Source organism: Callospermophilus lateralis, chromosome 19 (assembly GCF_048772815.1).
Source record: "Callospermophilus lateralis isolate mCalLat2 chromosome 19, mCalLat2.hap1, whole genome shotgun sequence".
In the NCBI taxonomy this organism is placed as follows: Eukaryota; Metazoa; Chordata; class Mammalia; order Rodentia; family Sciuridae; genus Callospermophilus; species Callospermophilus lateralis.
Window position 1 is genome coordinate 28137746 of NC_135323.1, and position 24728 is coordinate 28162473.

Consider the following 24728-nt stretch of genomic DNA (forward strand, 5'->3'; position numbering starts at 1 on the left):
TGAAATTAAAAGTGACTTCCTGATAACTATTTTTCTGCATCCTATACTTCCTCTGGCTGAGAGCTACTAGCTACTAAATCTGCAGATGTATATTTTCTGACTTTGTCCCAAGTGCCTCCTCTTCCCTTATAAATCTTTCCCTGACCCTGTACATGAAGATGCAGATTTGAGACAAAGTTCTCTTCTATTTTCCTCAAGTTTCACTGACTTTGAATAAACCTAGTTTCCTCACTAAACAACCAGTCTCTGACTTTCTAGGTGGTGGTATTTGTTTATAGTGGTGGTTTAACTCAGGGACACTCTACCACAGAGCTACACTCCCCAGGCCTTTTAATTTTTGAAATGGTCTTGCTTAGTGGCCCAGGCTGGCCTCCAACTTGCAATCCTCTTGCCTCAGCCTCCGAGTTGCTGGGTTTACAATTGTGCACCACTGTGTTCAGCTGTCTCTCTAGTTTTTAGTGGAACGATCAGTTGTAAAGCCTTTCCCCCATGTTTCAAGAGGAGTGGAGATATGCTGACTTCCAAGAATCTTCCATACCCACATCCCCTTCTAAGAAGGACCAGCTTCAGTGGGCCAGACCAGAGGCAAGTACTCAACTAAAGACTGGCTGGTCTATTGAAGGGCTCACAGCCTATCAGGTCCTGGATTTGGAGTAACCATGACCAGCTGAATTAGTGACATTCTCTCTCATATAGAGAGTGGTTGGCAGTAGGCCCCAATCCAAAACCACTCCTAAGGTGGCAGTCAGGAGGTCAGTGGAGTGGAAGTCATGAGCAAGTGGATGCCACAAGGAGGGCTGCCTGGTCAGCTATAAGTTCTGGGGGAGCAGGGATCTGGGTCCTTGTTAGGTGTCCTGAGCATCTACAATAGTGTCTGTACCTGATAGGCCATAAATGTGCTTAAATTAATGGATAGCAAACAGAAGCCAGAAGAGGTAGGGATGGTGGAATAACCGTAATGCAGATCACAGGGCAAGGAACAGTAGATGCTGACTGCTAAGAGGATGATGCCACCTAGGGAGGAGACAGTATCACCTAGGAGGGGATGAGGTCACCTAGGGAGGAGATGTAATCTCCACAGCACTAGAAGGCTCAGAACCTACAAGATGTTCCAGAGCTTGAGGAGGCCTGCCTGTGACAGGGACAGGCATGAGCAGTAGGAACATGAGATGACGAGGATAATTCTGTAGAAGGGCTCACTGTGCCGACCCCCACATGCTTTCTTTTCTAAGAAGCAATTCACCTGCATCCCTGCCTGGCTTACATAGACATGATATGTTACATTCCTCAGCAAACTACCTGTTATCTGCAGGAAAATGAGAGTCCAAAATAATGTTGATAAGAAGAACCCAAGTTTCCCTGAAGGAGGAGACCCTTACAGAGACCAGATCCTGGAATTTACGGAGATAAGGATAATTCCCCCTAACCATAAAATCTGTAAGAACAGATTCCAATTAGAACCAGTCAGCATGGGCCAAAGAGACCTAGAGTGGTCATGTCAGTGGGAACTTGAAAGTTTGATATCATCCTGCTGTCAGTACCAGACAAGAGGTGGACCTGGTAAGGACTCTCTGGAAACTTCTCTGGGATCCCAAATAAAACTGGAGTGAACCCTATTCCATGAAAGCATCTACTTGTCCCCTTCCCATTCCTGCTAATAAACTCATTGACTATTACTCTGAGCAACATGTCTGAAATCTTTCTGACTTGATGACAGGAATCAGCATTGAAGGGGGGTCTTGGTGCTGCCTGTTTCCTGGGAGGCCCAATTCTCCAACAGCTGGAGAAGAGCTGAGTCTGGTCCTCACTTGCTGACAGTATCCCATGAGCCCTGTGACTCAGGGCAGCCTGAACCTGATTCTGGCCTCTGCAGCCTAGCCTGAGGTAGAACTCCCGATTGGCAGAAGACCTGAAGGAGGGATTTAATAGGTTTCTCTGCAACACAAACGGGAGAAATCCTGTTTCTCTAAAGGAATCAGAAGTATGTTCAGGAAGGGCCCAATAGATGGCACTCGGAGAAGAAAATGTAGACACAGGATGAGGGTGGGCTTCTAGAGACAGAAGAACCTGGCAAGGGAAAAGATATGAGCAGCCCCCAGAGGCTGGGATGCAGAGAGTTGGCACGTTGCCAGAGACCAGGGAACACAGATAGGAGTGCTGAGCTGGGAAATGAGACCCATACAGCTGGGAAATGAGACCCATACGTGACAGAGAGGCTCAGAATAGGTTATACAAAAAGCAGAGAAGGCCTTAAAAAAGGCTGCTGGAGTAGAGAGTCAGAGAACTGAAACTCCAGGGAGAAAATAAACAGAAAATGACGCACAGGGATAGGGAAGAGGGAGGGCAGCAGACAGTAAGCTTATTCCGGAAAAATACTCATGCCAAGGCCCATGCTCCAAGCTGAGCTATATGTTAAAAAAGAGCCAGAGATGAAATGCATATGGCGCTCTGGCAATAGGGCAGGACAGGAGGACAAAATTTTAGAAGTAAACTCCTCGGGACCCTAACTGGATATGGAGGGTTGAAGCTGTAAGCCTGAGTGAAGGAAAGCATCCTGACAGGCATGAAAGAGACCAGGAAGATACCTTCAGGCAGCAGAAGGAAAGGATGTAGCTGAACCAGGAAAAGAAGAAACCAGAATGAGAGAGAACTTCAAAGTCAAGGGCAGAGGCTGTGACCAGGACTCAGAGGCTGGAGAGGATCTTCCAGGTATGGCCACGACTTAAGAGAGAGGACACCTGCAGGGGAGTGGAGAAGGCCTCAAAACAGGAGAGGATCACGGTGCCAGTAACAGGGCTCAGTTGCTTGTGAGAATGTGAGAAGGAAAAAGAAGGGAAGGAGGGAAGGAGGAGCTTACACTTTTGGGTTAGTGTAATACCCCTATGTTTTTTTCTTTAATTAGTTATTGATGGACCTTTATTCATTTATTTATTTATATGTGGTGCTGAGAATCGAACCCAGTGCCTCACACATGCTAGGCAAGTGTGCCACCACTGAGCCACACCCCAGCCCACCGCTATTGTTAATCATCTGCTCACTGAGTAGAACAGAAACTCCATGAGGGTGGGGACACTGAATCAAGAGTGTCTTATATTCTGGGGTACCTACTGCTTAGTGTCCCACAGGAGACCCTAGTGGACACCCTCACCAAGGTCACCAGCCTGCCCCAGATGCTGACTCAGGTGCGTACCTTCTTCACACGAAGGGCTGTGATCACATGACTCTCATCATACTCCCTTTTGGAACGAACATCTGGAAAGAAAAGGGATTAACTCAGAACCGGATTTACAGAGGAACACAGGACCAGACTATCTACAGTACTTACTTTGTCATCAACATACTTTGGCAAGTCAGGTGATAGTTACTATCTGTTTAAAATCTGAGGTATATAGTTTCATTACTCTGGGCTGTCACTTCGTGACCCCCAGTCCTATTACATTCACACCCACAATCCCCTTATGGGACAATAAGACTTCCTATTTCTGATTTAGATGGAGTTTTCTCTGGGTCTAGAAAAGGAGGACTAGGAGCCAGGCACACAAGTTCAAGATCGGCCTGGGAAACTTGGTGAGACCCTGTCTCAAAGTAATTTGTGTATCTGTGTGGTATTCAAGATTTAACCCAGATGTACCCCACCACTGAGCCACAACCCAGACCTTTTTATTTTTTAACTTTGAGACAGGATCATTACAGTCACTTGCTACTGCACTTGGAAAAATTCAAAACAGCAGCAGCAACAAAAAATGAAAAGGGCAGGAGATGTAGCTTAACTTAGCTTGCTTAGCATGCATGAGGCCTGGGGTTCTATTTCCAGAAATGCAAAGAAAAAAAAAAGGTCAGGGGAAGCAGTAGGGGAGAAATCAAAGTGAAAGCGAGCTCACACTAAGTGCCCAAACTCAGGCTAGAACCTATGAGTTGAGGCCCTTATAATGCCATGTTAGGATATAAGGGGAGGTATTGATCTTCCTTATAGTTGGGAGGAACATGAAATAGGAATTGAGCCTTACATTAAAGACTTAAAAGATCTCTGTCTACAAGAAACTGAATCAGGTCTGTTTTGTGCACAGAAACTATGGCAAATGTGCCCATTTTGTTTCAGGCAAGTAATCCCTGGGGTCTAACTGTGGGAGAGACTTTACATTTAGAATGAGCTGGTCCTGGGGCTGGGGCTGGGGCTGAGTGGTAGAGCACTTGCCTAGCACATGCGAGGCGCTGGGTTCGATCCTCAGCACCACATAAAAAAATAAATGTATAAATAAAATAAAGATATCATGTCCAACTACAACTAAAAATAATAATAATAATAAAAAAAGAATGAGCTGGTCCCAGTGGTGCAGGCCGGTAATCCCAAGATTTAGGAGGCTGAAGCAGAAGGATCACAAGTTCAAAGCCAGCCTCAGCAATTTAGCAAGGCCCCAAGCAATTTAGTAAGACCCTGTGTGAAAATAAAAATAAAGGACTGAGAATAATATAGCTCAGTGGTAAAGCACCCTTAGGTTCAATCCCAACCCCACCCCCCAAAAAAAAACTGGTTCAAGACCATTGAAATTTTGAGGTCAGGAACAATCACAAAACCTTTCTGTGGGGTCACCTTCACAACTGCTATGGAAAGATGAATGAACAAAATTTTTTAAAAAACACATGGTTATGGAGAGAGAAAAACCTAGAAAGCCAACTCAATATGGAGGGAAAAGAACAAAGCCAGAGAACTGACATTATTCAACCTCTCTAGGCACTTACAGCTACATTGATCAAAGCAGTATGGTATTGGAAAATAACAGAGAAATAGATCCAAGAAATGGAACAGAATCCAGAAAGTGATCAACAGAACCTGCGAAGGAATGAAGGCAAGACATCAGAGACGATGGCATTTTCAACAAATAATGCTGGAATGATTGGACATTCATAAGCCAAAAAAAAAAATTAATCAAGATACAAACCTTACATTCTTCACTAAAACTAACTCAGAAGAGATCACAGACTCAAGTGTAAAATGAAAAGCAGTGAAACTCCTAGGAGATACCACAGCAGAATATTTAGATACGCTGGGGTCTGGTGATGATTTTTTGGATACAATACCAAAGCCTCAATCCACAAGAGAAATTGCTGATGAGCTGGACTTTGTTTAAATTTAAAACTCGAGCTCTGCAGAAGATACTGTCAAGAGAATGAGAAGGGTCTGGAGATGCAGCTCAGTGGCAGAGTGCTTGCCCAGCATGGGTAAGGCCCTGGGTTCCAACCTTGCATTACAGGAAAAAAAGAAAAAAAAAAAAAGAGGAGGAGGAGGTGAAGAAAGAGGAAGAAGGAGGAGGAAGAGAAGAAGGAAGATGGAGGAGGAGGAGGAAAAAGGAGGAGCAAAGAGGAGGAGGAGGAAAAAGAGGAGGAGGAGGAGGAGGAGAAAGATGAATGAGGAGGAGGAGAAGGAAGAGAAAAAAAGAAGACATAGTCTGGGAAGACATATTTGCAAAATACATACCTGATACAGTACTATTTTCTTATGCACAAACCATTAAAATTCAACAGTGAGAAAACAACTAATTAAAAATGGACAAAAGATATGAACAGACTTCTCACCAAAGAAAACATACAGATGGCAAGCAAGCATATGAAAAAATGCTCAACATCTAACCTAATTAGGGAATTGCAAATTGAAATGATGGGAGCACTTACACCTATTGGGATGGCCCAAATCCAGAACACTGACAAATACCAAATGCTGTTGAGGATGTAGAACAGGAATTCTCACTCATTGCTGTTGGGAATGCAAAAATGATAAAGCCACTTTGTAAGAAATTTGGCAGTTTCTAGCAAGATTAAACAAGCTGTTTGCGGCAATTGTGTTCCTTGGTATTTGCCCAAATGGGTTGAAAACTTGTGTCTACACACAAACGTTCATAGCAGCTTTATTCACAATGGCACAAACTTGAAAACTACCAGAATGTCCTTTAGTAGGTGAGTGAACAAGCTGTGATATACTCTGAATATGGAATATTATTTAGCTCTAAGAAAGAGGCTATCAAACTATAAAAGGGCATGTTTGCCAGGAGTTAAGGGGAAAGTCATAGAGATTGAACTCAGGGGTGCTTTGCCATTGGGCTTAAACTCAGCCCTTCTTATTTTTTTTAGGTTGAGACAGGGTCTCACTCAATTGCTGATGCTGGCCTGGAACTTGGGATCCTCCTTCCTCCACCTACCTCGTAGTGGGGATCACAGGCATGTACCACTTAGCAGCTTCTTGCTTTATTTTTGATTCATATCACCACACCTGGCTGATGTGCTACGGCATAAATTTTAGAAAATCCTAGGCAGTTAATATACTAAACCAAGAGACATTTCAGGCTGCTAGTTTACGTCTTTAACTGAAAGGCCATGATAGTATAATAACACTGCTTTGTCCAGCTTTTCCTGTGTTTCACGTTAATTTTTAGTTCCTTATTAAGATTTATCAACTGAGTCTACACTTAATGGCAAATTACTTGAAGAGTTTGCCTTCCTTAAAATTTTAGCATTTAAAAATTATTTTAGAGATGAGAAGAGATATTTAACTTAAAGAAAAAAAAATATAAGAAAAAGTCTTATAAAATCCAGGTATCACTTCCTCAGTTTGAACCACTATCTCTTATTTGTGTATGTCAATCATCATGAAAATGGTGATTTGAATGGGTTCTTTAAAAAATTAGTGCTTTAATTGCTTAAGATGTTGCATATCATGGGTTTTTTTGTTTGTTTTGCTTTGTGGTGCTAGGGATTGAACCTAGGACCTTAGTGCATGCAAGACAAGCACTCTACCAACTGAGCTATGTCTCCAGCCCATGTTATGTGTTTTTAATATATGCAGTTCAGTATTTCTAGAATGGTGTTTGTGTCCAACAGTTAAAACTTGACAGATACATATGAATTTTTATTTTGGTATCTTTAGAAGGATGATTTAGGCTTGTGAAAGGGCAGTTTTTCTTTCCTATAATTGTCTTTTTTGCAGACTTAATTACTGTGTGTGAGTTTTTGAACAAATGACAGATACAGGTTCAATACACTGGTTTTCATTTCTTACATCTGTCAGAATCTGTATATCATAAGTTATTTACTTTGAATGGATGTAGCAAAATTCTTAGCTCTGTTTTGATCTTCCAATAAATAAAACAGCCTCTATATTGAGTAGATTTTCATCTCAAATACTAATCCTCAGTAATACTAATTTTGGGGTGGGGGGGGCCTATTTTGGTGTATCCATTTTCTATATTGGGGAGGAGGCTGGGAGCTGAAACTGGGTTGACCTACCACTAAGTTACATTCTCAGTCCTTTTTAACTTTTTTGGGGGTGGGTAGAGACAGGGTCTCACTAAATTGCCCAGGCTGGCCTTGAACTTAGGATTCTCCTGCTTCAGTGTCCAGAGTCACTATGATTACAGATATGTACCATCTGCTGGCACACCTATTTTCTAAAAGTACTGTGATAAATCATATTTCAGAAGAATCTTTTTCCATAAAGGATTGTTAAACAGTCAGGGACCCCCATGAAGAATAGGATCCCATAACATTAAGCAAATAAAACATCAGAAAGGAATGAGACAAACAAATTAGCTCTCAGCCTTAAGAAGTTAGCAGAGGGGCTGGGGATGTGGCTCAAGTGGTAGCGTGCTTGCCTAGCATGCGTGAGGCACTGGGTTCGATTCTCAGCACCACATAGAAACAAAATAAGGATATCGTGTTCGCCTAAAACTAAAAAAATTTAAAAAAATTGTTTGGAATGTTTTAAAAAAAAAAAAGTTAGCAGACACACCAGAAATTTAGGAGTTAAAAAGTGAAACCATCTTCAAGGCCGTGGAATTGAGATAATGCATTTGGAGTTGGGAGGTTGAGAAATCTGCTGACCTTCTGAAACAATGTGGTCTGCAGAAATAACAAAATGGCCAGAGGTGGACAGATGAGGTCACTAAATCAGAACCATTAAGGCAGGACAAGAGGGTACCATGTTCTGGAAACAATAGCAGGGGCTTTACCAGAGAAGGAGCAACTCCAGGTGGTGAGAGGCCAATGCATGCATAATCATCACTAGTTCATCTTGACCTTTTAGCACAGTCAGATGCTTACCCTAGGGGGGGACTTCAGGTGGTCATGAGACATGCCACACATGGAGCATGAGGAAGAGCACAGACACAACTAGAGTCCCACCTCTGCACATAATGACATCAAGAGACCCAGTTCCAGGGCTGGGGTTGTAGCTCAGTGGTAGAGCGCTTGCCTAGCATGTATGAGGCACTAGGTTCAATTCTCAGCACCGCATATAAATAAATAAAATAAAGGTTCAATTCTCAGCACCGCATATAAATAAATAAAATAAAGGTCCATCAATAACTAAGAGAGAGAGAGAGAGAGAGAGAGAGAGAGAGAGAGAGAGAGAGATATGCAGTTCCAGCCCATCAAGTAGATGACATAAAAACTATATACTTCTGACCTTTGCTCAAGCCACCCTGACCCTCTTAGAGCTGTCTTGGTTCTGGCTTAAGCAGAAGCTAGTATCTTCTAATACTGAATTCTTGGCTGGGGTGCATTCCTTTTCACCATCTTTGTTTTTTTGGAAAACAGAAAAGAACATCTCTGGGAAAACAAGGGAACCCATGTCCTTAGCTCTGTCTTCCAGGGGCTGACAATGACTTTGGAATTTTTAGAAAGGGAAATGAGGGCAAGGGTTGAAGAGGATTGCATTAAACTTTTTTTCTTTTTGTGATACAAGAGATTGAACCCAGGACCTTGCAGATGCTAGGTAAGTGCTATCATTGAGCTAGATGCCCAGCCACTTTTTATTTTGAGACAGAACTCACTAAATTGCTGAGGCTGGCCTCAAACTTGCAATCCTCCTGCCTCAGCCTCCTGAATTTTGGGGATTATAGGCATGCTCCACCATGCCCATCTTGTCCACCTCTTTGAGCATGCAATATATAAAGAAGAATGATCTCCAACTAAGGATGCTCAGGACTGTGCTCATATACATGGACAGTCTCTCCAGTATAACCATGCATACGTTTCCTAACAAAAGCAAAAGGAATAAAAGCAAGCTTTGTTGTATCCCCAGTGCTCTCCTTATTTGTACAGTAATAAACCTTCCTTCATTCTTTCATCTCCTGGTTGGCCGTATGGGTTTACACTCCTCAAGAGCAAAACCACTGTGTTCAGTGACTAGCTGGCATACTAGCTGCAACTTCCCATGAATTGGATGAAAAAGGCTGATAAAATCTAAGTATAGTTCAGATTTGGGATGGGGGTGATAGGGATTGAACCCAGGACCTGTGGCGTGCTTGGCAAGCACTGTACCACTTAGATACACTCCCACCCCCAGTCCAGATTCTTTTTTTTAATATTTATTTTTTAGTTGTAGTTGGACACAATACCTTTATTTTATTTATTTTATGTGGTGCTGAGGATCAAACCCAGAGCCTCACACATGCTAGGAGAGCAATCTACCACTGAGCCACAACCCCAGCCCCCGCAATCCAGATTCTTAAAAACACACTAAGAGATCTCTACAATCTGCTGCTAGATAGCCTGTTTCTACAAGTCAGTCTTCAAAGGCACTGCAGCTACCCTGGCACTCTATGGGGCACTTGGTATGACAAAGCGTTGAGTACTCCCAAACATCTCTGTATATTCTTTGTCCAGTTGACAAAGAATCTGAAAGGATCTGACATAGAATCTTTGGCAATTCTTGATGATAGCAGTTACTCATTGCAGTAAAATAAAGTATAATCCCAAGAGGGAATCTTGGACAATTCTGAACTCCCTGTTTACTCTGAACACTTTATGTTCCCTTTATTTCCCTCTGTCCTGTGGCCTCTTTTGAGTCAGGTTTTGGATTTTGGCAGCACAACATGAAAGATCAGGAAAAAAAGCACTGATGAAGTATGGGTGGAAAATGTATTAAGAATCTGAGAATGAAGTTGGATGTTTGAACTTGGAATTTATTGGGAGGCCAAAGATTTCAAGAAGCAGGAGACTGTGGCAATACACTCATGTTTAATAATCCTGTGTGTTTTGTGTGCATGGACAAGAATAAATAAATGGTGTCAAATTATAGGTACTGACAATCATTGTTAACTGCAGATAAAGCTCCAAGTATTTATGTCTTTATACAAGTTACAAATCAAGTACAAACTTTCTAACAACTAGTTTTAATTTTATGAATGCATTTTTACAACTACCATATATAATTATGATACCTAATGAAAACAAACTAATATGAGTGTATTTCTATAACCAATTAGGTACTTAGAGAAAAAGCTCCCCCCTCAATCAATTATGCTCTTGTACACCATCAATTAGAAAATAACATTGGAAAATAATAAATAGCATTAACACAAATGGATGTGTATATAGAAGATTCCCATCTAAAACTATATCCAAAAGTAAATTCCAGATGGATTAATGTCTTAAATTGGAAAAGCAAAACTCTCAAAAGGAAAAAAGAAAAGGAGCTGGGGATGTGGCTCAAGCGGTAGCGTGCTTGCCTGGCATGCGTGCGGCCTGGGTTTGATTCTCAGCACCACATACAAACATTGTGTCGCCGAAAACTAAAAAATAAATATTAAAAAAATTCTCTCTCTCTCTCTCTCTCTCTCTCTCTCATCTCTCTTTAAAAAAAAAAAAAAAGGAAAAAAGAGGGCTGGGGATGTAGCTCAGTGGTAGAGAAATTGCCTAGCATGCCTAAGGCCTGGATTTGGTCCCTGGCAACACAAAAGGAAAAGAAAATAGAGGAGCAGCTTTATAAATATCAGGGTTTATAAGGAATTTGTTCTTTTTGCTTGTGGTGCTGCTACTAGGAATGGAACCCAGGACTTCGTGCACGCCTTCTACCACTGAGCAACACTCCCAGTCCATGATAAAGAATTCTTAAATAACATCCACACAGGAAAATAATAAAATCTTGAAGGAAGATATTGATCAATATTACCACACCAAAATTAAAAACTATGCAAAAAAAGCCATCATGAACAATGAGTAAAAGTAATCCAAAGAGCCAGTTGTGGCGGCACACGCCTGTACTCCCAGCAAAAAGGAGGCTGAGGGAAGAGGACCACAAGTTCAAGATTAGTCTGGGCAACTTATTCAGACCCTATCTCCAAAACAAACAAACAAATAAACAAAAAGTGTTGCATGCCTGTAATTCCAGCAGCTCAGGAGACTGAGGCAGGAGGACTGCGAGTTCAAAGCCAGTTGCTTAGGGCCTCAGTAATTTAGAGGCCTAAGCAACTCAACGAGAGGCTGTCTCTAAATTAAAATTTTTTTAAAAAAAGAAAACAAGGCTGGGATGTGGCTCTGTGATTAAGTGCCCCTGGGTTCAATCCTTGTTACCAAAAAAAAAAAAAAAGGCTGGGGATATAGCTCAGTGGCACAGTACCCCTGATTTTAATCTCCACCGCTGGAAGCACACATATGTGAACATCTCAAATGCACAAAAAGCATTTCTTCAGATTTAACATCCACTCATGATAAAAACACTCAATAAGATAGGTATGGAAACTATTTACCTTGATAGAATAAAAACCACATATTAAAGACCCATAGCTAATATCAATCAGTGGGGGAAAATGGAAAGCTTTTCCTCAAAATCCTTGCATTTTGTACAATGGAAGGATTCCAGTCTCACCATTTTTATTCAACATAGTACTAGAAGTTCTAACCACGGCAATTTGATAAGAAATCAAAGACATCAAAAATCAGAAAGGAAGCAGTAAAATTATCTCTATTTGTTGATGACATGGTTATATATGTAGAAAATCACAAATACTCAACAATAACAAAGAAACTAAAGCTGCACCATACAAAAGTCAACACACAAAAGTTCAGTGGTTTTTCTGAACACAAGTATTAAATATGCAAACTAAGCAAACATTTCAAGAGCCTGGGTGTCCCTAGCTCAATAGTAGAGCACTTGCCTAGCCTGAGCAAGGCTATGGGTTTGATCCTGAGGACCACAAAACACAAAGAAAAAAATAATCCATTCACAATAGCAAGAAAAATAATACAAACAAACAACCAGAGGTGAAAGACTTATACACTGAGAATTATAATACATTGATGAAGGAAATTAAAGGTATCACAAATAAATGGAGATACATTTCATGTTCATGAATCAGACAAATACTAAAAGGTCTACACTACCCAAAGTTATTTGTAAATTCAATGCAATCCTTATCAAAATCCCAATGGCATTTCTTAGAAGGAAAAAAAATCCTAAAATTCACATGAATCACAAGAGATTCCAAATACCAAAAATCAATTATTGGGGGGAGTGGGTACTGGGATTGAACCCAGGGGTGCTTAACCATTAAGCCACATCCCCCGGCCTTTTTCATGTTTTATTTTGGGGCTTGCTAAGTTGCTTAGGGCCTCACTTGGTTGCTGAGGCTTTGAACTTGTGATTCTCTTGCTTCAGCCTCCTAAACCTATGGGATTACAGTGTATACCACCGCACCCAGCTCCAGAATCAATCTTGAACAAGAGTAAAGCTGCAGGCTTCACACTTCCTGATTTCAAATATTTTACAGAAATACAGTAATCAAAACATTATGATACTAGCTTTCAAATCAGACATATGGATCAATGAGACACAACAGAAAGCCCCAAACTAAATCCATTTGTTTATAGTCAGCTGACCTTGGACAATGGTGCCAGAGATATACAACAGGGAGAAAATATACAGTTTCTTCCATAAGTGGTGCTGGGAAAACTGGATATCCACATGCTAAATAATGAAATTAGACTCTTATACCATATTTTACAAAATCAACTCAAAATAAATTGAAGACTTAAATGTTAGGTCTGAAACATGAACAACTAGAAGAAAGTTCTTGACATTGATCTCCCCCAAATAAATTAGAACTACAAATGATCCAGCAATCCCATTCTGAGTACATATCTAAAAGTCATTTAATCTGTTTTTCAGAGAGACACCTGTACTTCCACTGCCACATTATTTACAACAGTCAAAATACAAAAACAGGGCTGGGGTGTAGCTCAGTGGTAGAGGGCTTTTTTTTAGCAAGCATAAGGCCCTGGGGTCAAGGCCCACACAACCCAGAGGAATCTCAAACATGATGATGACTACAAGCAGCCAAACACAAAGGAGAAGATGCTATCTGATAATATTCACATAAAATCCAGAAGCCAGAAGAAACTTAGCTAGAAGCATCTATGCTTAGGTGAGATCACAAAGAAAAACAAGCAGTTCTGGGCAGATTACCTCTGGAGGAGGGGAACAGAGTAGCAGTTGGGAGGGTCCAGTGGGCCTGTTGGAGCCCATCCTCTAGCCCTTGTTCCATGAGTGTTTGCTTTGTGATAAATCATTAAACTCAAATTTTTTATGATAGTACTTGTATGTGTTACATTTCACAAGGAAAAAAATCTAAGAAACACTAAAGACTGGGAGAAGGTATTTGTAACATGTGTAAACAACTAGCATCCAGTAAAGGACTAGCAACCAGAGTATATAAAGAACTCCTACAAATCAATATGAAAAACAAAAAAGGACCCAATAGAAAAATGGAGAAATATGAATAGGTACTTCACAGAAGGGGAAGTCACAGTGGTCAATAAACAAAAATATTCAATCTTGTTAACAACTATAAAAATGAAATTAAAACAAGGAAAACCTATACCTATCAGATTACAAAAAAAAATATTAAAGGCTGGTTGGGCACAGGGGAACACACCTGTAATCCTGACAACTAGGGAGACTGAGACAGGAGGATTGCAAGTTTGAGGCAACTTAACAAGAGTTTCTCAAAATCAATGAAAAAGACTGGGGATGTAGCTCACTGGTAGAGTGCCCCTGGGTTCAATCCCCACTCTGGGGGTGGAGAATGATGTTTCTTACGCTGTAGATGGGAGTGCAAACTGATGCAAACCCTTTGGAGGACAATTTGACAGTGTGGTAGAGCTGAATTTCCAACTTAGTGATTCCTTTCCTGTGTGTATACCTGAAGAAACTACCTTACACAGAAATACGGAAAAACACACAAGCCTGCCCACTGCAAAATGCTTTTAATAGGAAGACACACAAGCAACACATTACAGTGGACAGCAAAAGGATATAAATCTCAACCGACAGTTAAAATTAGTTAACTGGGTATTCCCAGAGACATGGGAGAAATGCTCAAAAATATACTTTTTTGGGGGAAGGGTACTGGGGATTGAACCCAGGGGTGCTTATGCACTGAGCCATATCCTCAGCCCGTTTTTATTTTGAGACAGAGTCTCACTAAGTTGTTTACAGAGCTTCAAGTTGCTGAGGTTGGTCTCAAACTTGCAATCCCCCTGCCTCAGCCTCCTGAGTCACTGGGATTACAGGTGTGTGCCACTGTGCCTGGCTCAAAAATATACTTTTAGGGCTGGGGATATAGCTCAGTTGGTAGAGTGCTTCCTTCCCATGCACAAGGCCAATCCCCAGCAGCACACACACACACACACACACACACACACACACACACTTTATTTATTTATTTAGTCTTTAAAATACGCTGACTTTAATTCTTTTGGATAAATACCAAGGAGTGGTGTAGATTGATCATGAGATAGATTTATTTTTAGATGTTTTAAAATATTTTTTAGTTGTCGATGGACTTTTATTTTATTTATTTGTATGGGGTGCTGAGATTTGAACCCAGTGCCTCACACATGCTAGGCAAGCACTCTACCACTGAGCCACAACCCCAGCCCCTTATTTTTAGATTTTTGAGGAACCTAAATACTGACTTCCATAGTGGCTTTCCTGATTTATGTTCCTACAAACCACATATAAGAGTTCCTTTCTTCATTCATCTGCACCAGCATTTATTGTTATTTGGATTCTTCATGATCTGCATTCTAACTGGAGAAAAATGGAATCTCATTTGGTTTTGATTTGCATTTCCCTGATGGCCAAAGATGTTGAAGATTTTTTTCATATATTTGTTGGCCATTTGTACTTCTTTTGAGCAGTATCTATTCAGTTCACATGGATTATTTGGTTTTTAGATGTTGAGTTTTGGGAACTCTTTATATATTCTGGATATTTGTCCTCTGTTGGAATGGTAACTAAAGAATATTTTCTCTCATTCTGTCAGTTGTCTCTTCATTCTGTTAAAATTATTTAACTTGCTGTGAAGGTGGTTTTAAATTACAAGCCAGCTCATTAATTCTTTCTCTTATTTCACATTATAGAGATTTAATTCAGGAAGTTTTTGCCTGTGCCTGTATGTTGGAGTATTTCCCCTACATTTTCTTCTAACAGTTGGAAAATTTCTGGTCTTATAGTTAGGTCTTTGGTCCAGTTTGAGTTTACTTTTGTACAGAATGAGAGAAATTGAATTTCATATTTCTATATAGGGATATCCAGGGTTCCTAACACCACTTGTTAAAGAGGCTGTCTTTTCTCCAAGGTATGTTTTTTGGCACATTATCAAGACTCACATGAGTATATCTGTGTGGGTTTGTCTCTGTGTCTTCTAGTCTGTTCCACTGGTTCACATGTCAGCTTTTTGCTAGTATGGTTCTATTTTAGTTATTATGACTTTGTAGTATAACTTGAAATTGCAATCCCTCCATATTGGCTTTAGGCTTGCTATATACAGTCTTTATGATATTGAGGTAAGTTACTTCTATTCCTAGTTTTTTTTCCCCGGGTTTTTATTATGAAGCATTGCTGAATTTCATTGAAGGCTTTTTCTGCATCTGTTGAAATGATCATGTGATTCTATTCATGTGGTGTATTACATTTATTGATTTGTGTATGTTGACCCATCCTTGCATCCATGGAATGCAATAAACCTGATAATGGTGTATAATCTTTTTAATGTACACTTTAATTCAATTTGCTAATATTTTATTTAGGATTTTTTGCATGTATGGTCTACAGTTTTCTTTCTTTCTTTCTTTTTTTAAAGAGAGAGAGAGAGAGAGAGAGAGAAATATTTATTTTTTAGTTTTCGGCGGACACAACATCTTTGTTTGTATGTGGTGCCGAGGATCGAACCCAGGCCACACGCATGCCAGGCGAGCGCGCTACCACTTGAGCCACATCCCCAGCCCCCAGTTTTCTTTCCTTGAAATATCTTTATCCAGTTTTGGTATGAGGGTGATATGGACTTCATAGAATGAGTTTAAAAGTACATCTTCCCTTTCAGTTTCATGGAATAATTTGAGAAATATTGGCATACATACTTTAAATAAAAAAAAAAAAGATTGCAGCTGGACACAGTGGCACAGGCCTGTAATCCCAGCAGCACATGAGGCTGAAGCAGGAGGATCACAAATTCAAAGCCAGCAAAAAGCAAGGCGCTAAGCAACCCAGTGAGACCCTGTCTCTAAATAAAATACAAAATAGGGCTGGGGATGTGGCTCAGTAGTCAATCCCCAGTGCCAAAAAAAAAAAAAAGTTGCATATGATTATATATAATGGCATATTTAAATATCTGGCATGATTATATTTATATATCCTATATTATATTACAATATTTAGTATACTTAAGTACTTAAACCACACATTATTTTGTGAAAATACAGAAGCCGTCATGGCTAGTGAGGGAAATGAATGTCATCAGGATGAGGTACCAAAGAGGGGCACATCTGTATCTACCATGTTTTGTTTACTAGGTTAAATCTGAGTGGTGGGCACAAGGGTGTTTCTTGGTACTACTACATTTGCTATGTTTAAAATATTTCACTAAAACAAAAAGAGGACTAGAAAAAGTCTTCTGGAAACTTCTAGATCCAAATCAGGAACCACAGAGCCAATAAGCCAAACCACTTTTCAAAGTCTTTGATGTGGGACACCATTCTTCACATTTGCTGTTGTCTATGGCTTGTATATGTACTCACCCAATAAACAGAGATAGTTGGGTTCAGTTAATCTGGACAGTTTTGTAACCTGATTCAAGATGTTGTAAAGTTCTGTTGGCTCACAAAAAACCAAATCAGCCATCCTATTGGGAAGAATCAATAATGCACAAGTTTAATATATCTTTTTATTTAAGAAAAATGACCATAAAGATACTGAATTAAATTTTCTTAACATCCCTTCAAACTTAATATAAGTCATCCGGAAGCCTTTGAAAATTGGAAGTGAAATATGTGCAGAGGAGACTAAAATATGGAACCCCATAGAGCTGTAAGATACCAGGTTGGCTGCATAACAGCCGTCAATCAGTTCATCCGTTCACTTAGCCAACCACAGACCACGCACTGAAAACAACCAGGATAAACAAGACTGACCCTTGCAGAGGGCCTAAGCCCAAGAAGGAGGAGCACCATAAGAGAATAAGCATGTACTGTCACAGTGGGGTTTCTCACCTAGTCAGGAACCAGACAAGGGCTGTCTAAGGATGTGACTGCTAAGCTGAGGCAGGACACTGGGCGAGGTGGAGAAGGGAGAAGGTGAAGAAGAAATATTCTGTTAGGAGCAGGAATGAGCTCAATACCTGAGAAAGTTAAAGGAGCCTGTTTGGCTACAGCTGGAGAGTGTAGGGGATAACCTGGGGAGCCCTGCAGACTGTGTCAGGGGTCATGACAGTGCTGGATGGAGAGGCTGATGGGTACAGAGGTGGGCTCTGGTGCCTGAGGGCAGGGGCTGCTCTTGAGACACCGATTCCTGGGCACATCTAATTCTGAAAGGGTTGGACCTCTCCAGCAACTTCTTGTAGGAAGCTTCCTTTTAGAAAGAGAGGCAGAGTAGAACCCCTGGAGGCAGCAGAGAGAGGTTGGGGGGAGTGGAGTCCAGAGGTAACCTGGTTCAAAACAGACTCCATTTCAGAGTGGCCAGGGCAGCGTTCCTCAGCGACTTCAGTCCTCCAGGTCAAGTTCAGCCTCCACACGAATCTGCACACAAACATCATCTTGTCCCTCTCTCATCTCTGCCCTCCTTTCCTTCACTTCCTCACCCCCAGGAATGTCAAGGTCTCAGGTTGGAATCCTGGCTGTGCCACTTCCCATCAGCTGCCTGACCTTGAGGAGTAGTTACTCTGTGCCTCAGTTTCTACCTCTGTAAAATGGGGGCAATAAGAGTGTTCCCCTTCTGTAAAACGAGCACAACAGTCCCTGCCTGCTGCCTGTGGATTCAGGAAGCTAGCCAGGGAAGGTATTCTGAGCAGGGAGAAAATGCTCTGTAAGCACTGACTGTTGACGCAGGTTTCTCTTCTGGAGCTTCTAACCCGAAACCACAGAAGCCGGTCTCATCAAGGTCACTGACAGTGTCCCTCTTGCCTAAGCCCTTAATAACCCACCATGTAACAATGAGTGTTTTTCCTTCCCCAAGCACCCCCTTCTCCCAGGACACCATACTCTCTAAGCTTTTCTACTTCCTCTCAAGACTGTTCCTTTTCAGTCTTTGTCAAGGGTTTCCCTCTTCATGTAGGGATGCCCCTGGGCAGGGTCATCTTTTTTCTTCCCCATCTATACTCTCATTCTAGGTCACGGTTTCTAAACATTGGCATCCTTGACATTTGGGCTGGGTAACTTGCTGTGGAGGGGAGGGCTGGCCTGGGCATTGTAGTAGTTTAGCAGCATCCCTGGCCTCCACACAGTAGAGGCCAGTAGCAACATCCAAAGATGTTGGTACTTTTAACAAAAAAGGTCCCAGACAGGCACAGTGGCTCAGCCTGAGGCAGGAGGATCACAAGTTCAAAGCCAGCCTCAGCAACTTAGCAAGGCCCTAAGCAAATTAGCAAGACCCTGTTTCAAAATTTAAAAATTTTAAAAGGGCTGGGGATGAGGCTCAGTGGTTAAACACCTTTGGGTTCATCCCTACTACCAAAAAAAAAAAAAAAGAAAAGAAAAGAAAAAGAAGAAAAAAAAAAGTCCCAGACATTGCCAAGTGTACCCTAGAAGGATGATGCACTATTGCTTCTAGTTGACAGCCATTAATCTAAGACTGAGTCTCAGTGATTCATTTGGTTCCTTCAACACCTCTTATATAACAACTCCCACATCTTACCCTCTCTCAGCCCCCTCACTCCAGACTCTACCTGGATACCTGACGGGCATCTCAAACATAATGTGGCCAAACAGAACTTATAATGTACACACGCCCATACCTCCAATACCTGCTCATCTCTTAGCCTTCAAGAAAAAGCACCATCATGCTCCAAATCGTTTCAGCCCAACTGTCGAGTCCCTCTTTCCTTTCCCCATTCCATCCTCTCTCTGAGCTCTCCCTCCCACATGGATTCCAAGCCACTGCTCCTCTCCATTGCTCCTGATGACGCATGGCTGCCCAGCTGGTCTCTCCGCGTCTGCTTTCTCCCTAGTCCACTCCTCACATGGAAGTCAGGGCCATATTTTCAAATTACAAGAGTCCTTGTCTTCACCTCACCTGCAGACATCTGAAGATACAGTGCTCATTTGTATGAGGAGAGCTCTGAGCCCATGGTTCATAAGAACAGAGACCTGCCCGTCTTGTCCATTGGTGTATCTTCCCTCAGTGCCCAGGATTTATCTATCATAAAGCAGTGCTCAATAAGCATGTGTGGAATGGACATTGCTACTTACATTACACACATGGGGCCAGGTTGTCCTGCCCCCATGTTTTCCCCATATAGATTCCTTAAAGGACCTCTTCACTCCCACCACCAGACAGGTGCCAGGTCCTCTGTCTCTGAAAGCCCTGTCCCTGGGCCATCCTAGGGAATAGAAAGTACAGAAGAGAGGGATGGGGTCTAAACCTCCATCCTCATTGAGCCAATCTAAAAGCTGGCCCCTTTGAAAAATCCATCTCCTCACTGAGTAGCCAAGGAGCAGTTTCTGAGCATCCAGATAAAACCCCAGCCTCGGGGCATCTCTTTCTTCAAACACCTCTCCTTCTCAAAGGGGGCACTCTCTGGGGAAGAAACAAATGCCCTTTAGCAGCTGGCAAGGCTGCGGGGGAGGTAGAATCAGTCCCCAAACCTGACAGCACATTTCTGAAAGGATAAGCAACCCTGGGGGCAGAGATCAGGGGCAGATCTTTGGGTTGAGAAATGAGTGCTATCATCCCTTCCAGCACTCCTCCAAACTCCAGAGTTTAGATGTTCTCGGATCCACCATTTGGGCCCAAAGTATATCCTAATTTCATGCTTTTATTTAAAACATTCAAGCAATATGCTTTTTGTCCAAAGCATTTTCCTTAGTGGATGCCACTAGCCAATTTAAATTGATTTTCCATATTTCACAATTGACCAATTCCAGTTTTTTTCTACTTTCAATTTTGATAAATCAAACTTATTTTCCCCCCAAGATCAAATATTTTCCATGTGAATCTTACAATGAATATTTTTCCTTAATTTTCATCATATCAAATTGAATTTTCTGGGAGCCTCCAGTCACTGTGAGTTTCATTGATATTACTTCTACCAAGTCTCATTTTCTTGGTGGCCTATCCAAAACAGTGGGGTTAAAATGGCAAGTTTAAGAGGTCCCTTTAATTCTGGACTTTTTTATGGGAGGTTACTGGGAATTGAGCCCAGGGCACTTTACCACTGAGATACATTCCTAGCCCTTACTTTTTGAGGCAGGGTCTCACTAAGTTGCTGAGGCTGACCTCTACCTCCTGCCTCAACCTCCCAAGTCTCTGGCACATAGGTGTGTACCACTACATCCAGGTATGCTAGGCTCTTTCAGAAAGCTCTTCATAAGATACTTGCAGGACATTTAGCATGATTGTCCTTGCATGGGGGATGGTCAGAGGGAACATCTTTTGGTGATCCACATTGATGGGGCTAAGAAAGATGGATCTTCCCATCTTTGCCCCCATGTTTTCCCCATATAGATTCCTTAAAGGACCTCTTCACTCCCATCTGTGTGAAATCCACACAGCTCTCTGGATGACCAGCAAAGCCACTTACTCTTTTGTCAGGATGGAAGGTACCATTGTGAGCTTTGTCTCTGTACTTGGACATCGTCCAGTAGGAAGGTCCAGCACCCTCTTTATTATAACCCAGCCTGACCTTCAAACTAGGGGCTTATGTGTAGCCCTCTTCCAGCCAGCCCAGAATACTGGAAGCGGCTGGTTGTGAGCTCACCTTCAGTGATAGCACATGTCTGCATTTGAAGAAAACAGACAACCAGAAAGGGATTTCCTTAGGGGTTGCCAGAGCCTGAGATTGGGACAAAGAGCCAGCCAGACAGAACTCTTCCCTGCCTCCCTGGGTCTACCCAAAGCCCAGGGCGTGATATTCTGACTGTTAGAGGTTACACCTGACCATAGGCTTCTCATAGGAGGTCTAGGACACTGAGCACTTGGTCTGGTACTCAGTTGCCAAGCTACTCCAAGCCCCCAGACAGTCTAGATGGACACAATTGATGGGAGTTTGCTTCTGGTGGAGAAGAGGGATGTTGTTGATGTTCCTGGAAAAGCCAGACCACAAGAGTCATTTTGGGGCTCCTGGCTCAGGCTGAACAGGGACCGGTAGAAATAAGACTATAGAGTCCACAGCCAGCCCCACGGTGCCCTGGTTCCCTTTGGAAAACTCAGGCTGTGCCAGGATGACCAAGTCTCATACCCAGTGCTGGCATCAATGCCCAAACCTGAAAATGGAGGCAGAAACACACTGGCAAGGTAGAGGAACCCCCTGGAGAATAGACGCACACTGCCAATACTGGGCCTGATGTACAGCGGGGGCTCAGGAAGCAGAAGTTCCTGGACACCTACCTTCCCTCTCCTTTCAGCTTCCTCTAGGAGCCTCTGATAGCTACAAGTCCACAGGAGACTCCCAGGCCAAATAATGAATCAGGAGTTGGTCAAGTCTATAAGCTGGGGAGCCTGGGGTACTTCCTGGGGGTCAGGATCTTAAAGGAACTGGTGTGGCCTGACACATTCTATGTGGCCTGAACCATCATAAGAATTGCTGGATGAGCCAGGCATGGTGGCACACATCTTTAATCCTTGCTACTCAGAAGCTGAGCAGGAAAACAGCAAGTTTGAGGCCAGTCTCTGCAACTGAGGTTCACGTCTCAAAATTTTGAAAAGTGTTGGGGATGTAGCTCAGTGGTAGAGCACCCCTGGCTTTAAAGCCCAGTACTACATAAACACATGCACAAATGGCACAGTCCCACAACAGCACCCCCAAAACTGCAGTGGCTGTGGAAGAGGCCCTGAAATCCGCATCTCAGTTCAGAGGGGCACCAGATCCCACTGGCATAGATGAAAGGAAGAGAGAGGAGTAGGATGAGGCCTTAGGAAGACTTTGCCTTAGTCATCGCCACTGTCTGTATTTTGAGGGGAACAAGTATGGAGTAGAAGCCTAAACCCAGTCACCTATATCCCTACCCCATCTCAGAGCTTCAGATCACTATCATTTCCCCAAATCTACGCCTACCATACCACCAAGAGGTGACTTAGTGGTCCTCTGTCAGAGGAAGGGGATGAAAAAAAAAATGTAACATAGTCTCCCAAAGACCATGTCTGGGCTTACATCCTGCTTCTCCTCTGCTCTTTGATTGAGTTTAGGCCCCACCTTCCACTTGATACAGGTCCTTGACCCTAACCAGGCTCTGATATCAGTTCTGCTCTCACTTCCCCCACTTCAGACCCGAATCTGTCTCCATTGGTGACTCTCAGCTCCAGAAGCTCCCTGCTGGCTGCTTCTTGCCATCTCTGCAGTGGCCAGTCCACTACCTCCTAGCTGTCTTACCACAATGGAGCCTGGAGAGCCAAACCCCTGGACTACTTCTGAGTTCCAAGTGAACATTAAAGCTGAAGTTTTAAAATATGTCCCTAATTGCCAATATCCTAGAGCATGTAGAGAAAAATAAATAAAACTCCTGTAAAAGATAGAATGATGACCAGCTTTCTAACTCTTCATTTTAGTTCTAGAGATCCGAAAGGAATGATCTTGGGTTGAAGAGAAGATCATATGTGTGTGCACCTAATCCCCAAATCTCACACACGATTGTGATCTTAGCCCACTAAACAGTCAATGCATGCAGGTGTGCGGGGTCCAATGGGGAGGATGCCAGTGTATTTGTATATTTTTACATACAATGAACAGGCAAAATGAATCTATGGCAATAGAAACCAGGAAATAGCTATCTTGGAGACTGGTGGAAAGGAGCATGAGGAGCATGTATTTTCAGAATACAGTTTATTGTTTGCTTGGGGGGCATTACAAGGGTAAAAATTGTTAAAACTAAGCAGAACATTTAAGACCTGTATATACTTTATTGAATGTAAACTGAACATCAATAAAAACTGAGCTCCTCATGTAGATGCACGTGTTTATGTTCTAGAACATGAACATGCAGATGTGTGGATGCAAGGCTGTGTATGTTCTTGACCTTGGTATCTGGAGCAAGTCCATGAGGACCAGCGTGCACATACACACACACACACACACACACACACACACACACACACACACTGCAGAACTTCAGTTTGGCCCTCACGGCCACTAGAGAGCTAATCCCTTTCTGGTCTTTCCTCCTATGCCAGCATTTCCCCAGCGGCTGCATCTGTTGTGCAAACCTTCTTAGCCTTGCTCAGTCCTCATCCGGTTCATTTTCCAGCTGTTGCCTGGGAAGATTAAGGCCACTGGGTATGAACTGCCCTCTCTTATCCACTGCTTTCTGGGTGCCCTTCTGTGTTTTCTCCCAGTCACAGAGATAAGCATCCTCTTATCTCATCCTGTCCACCTAATACCTCCCCTTCATTTTTTCTTTCCAGTATCTCAAAGTTCTTGTCTTGTTCACACCTTCCTCAGATTTCAAATACTGACCAGTCTTACAAGTTTTGGCTTTCTTGGAACAATCTGTGAAACCAGAAGAAAGCCCTAGAATAGCTCAGCCTTGCCCACTAAAGCTTGCACAGGCACAGAGGGCAACATTGGCCCCATGGCTGGAAAAATTGGAGGCAGGCTAGCTGGTAGCAAAGCAGAAGCAGCAGTAGAAGTGGCCTGAATCCCCAGAAGCTGTTGAGGCAAAGGGTCTGGATCCCAGATGTGAGTCAGGCAGGAGATAAGGCCAATAAGAAGTTACCCTACAGGGACTTAGCCTACAAGCACCTAAAGGAACAATGGATCAATATCAAGCAGTGGAGGATTCCAGAAACCAAGGGCTGAGAGGTACTAAAAGCAACAAGATTGAGACATGACCACGTAGGTCAGGGGATCTGAAGGTTAAGACCGACCCGCAAAAGCACTGCATGGGAGGCAGCCCGGAACTTCCATCAACCTCAGAAGAACTAATGACAAAGGGAACTTTCTTGCTTCATCTCCACTTACAATACCACTCTGCCCACACCAGATGTGTCATAAGCCACGTCTACCTGGGGTGGAGTGGAGGAGTGAGGAAGCAAGAAACAGAAGTTGAGAACCCTCCTCCCCAAATGCAGGAGCCTATAGAAAGCTCAAGAAGGGAAGGGACAATCTTTAACTTTTAATTCAGCTGTTTTGATTATTAATGTGAATGGAACATTAAGCTATTGAAACATCTGTCTTGGTAGCTAGATGTAATGCAAGCAAAGATTTAAAGAGTGGGGGTGAAGACATAACACTGCCTTTGATCACAATCTGTACTGGGGATTGAACTCAGGCGCACTCAACCACTGAGCCACATCCCCAGCCCTATTTTGTATTTTATTTAGAGACATGGTCTCACTGAGGCTTAGGGCCTTGCCAAGTTGCTCAGGCTGGCTTTGAATTCATGGTCCTCATGCCTCAGCCTCCTGAATCGCTGGGATTACAGGCAGGTGCTACCACACCCAGCCTCATTCTGCTTCTTGACTGCAGATG

The 24728-nt window shown here is 42.5% G+C and overlaps 1 protein-coding gene across 4 annotated transcripts in view; it reads right to left on the reverse strand.

The window, feature by feature from the left end:
• The window catches only part of Styxl1 (serine/threonine/tyrosine interacting like 1), a 52351-nt gene that overhangs the window by 24047 nt on the left and 3576 nt on the right, over positions 1-24728 (reverse strand). For 3 of the 4 annotated variants that reach the window (XM_076840783.1, XM_076840785.1, XM_076840782.1), the window contains exons 2-3: positions 16852-16955; positions 3191-3252 (exon numbers count right to left, since the gene is read on the reverse strand). In XM_076840783.1, the coding sequence (XP_076696898.1) occupies positions 3191-3252; positions 16852-16954 (165 nt within the window). In that variant the 5' untranslated portion in view covers position 16955. Of the gene's footprint in view, positions 1-3190; positions 3253-16851; positions 16956-17322; positions 17382-17756; positions 17848-24728 lie in introns of all 4 variants that reach the window. The other variant, XM_076840784.1, reaches the window with a different exon arrangement.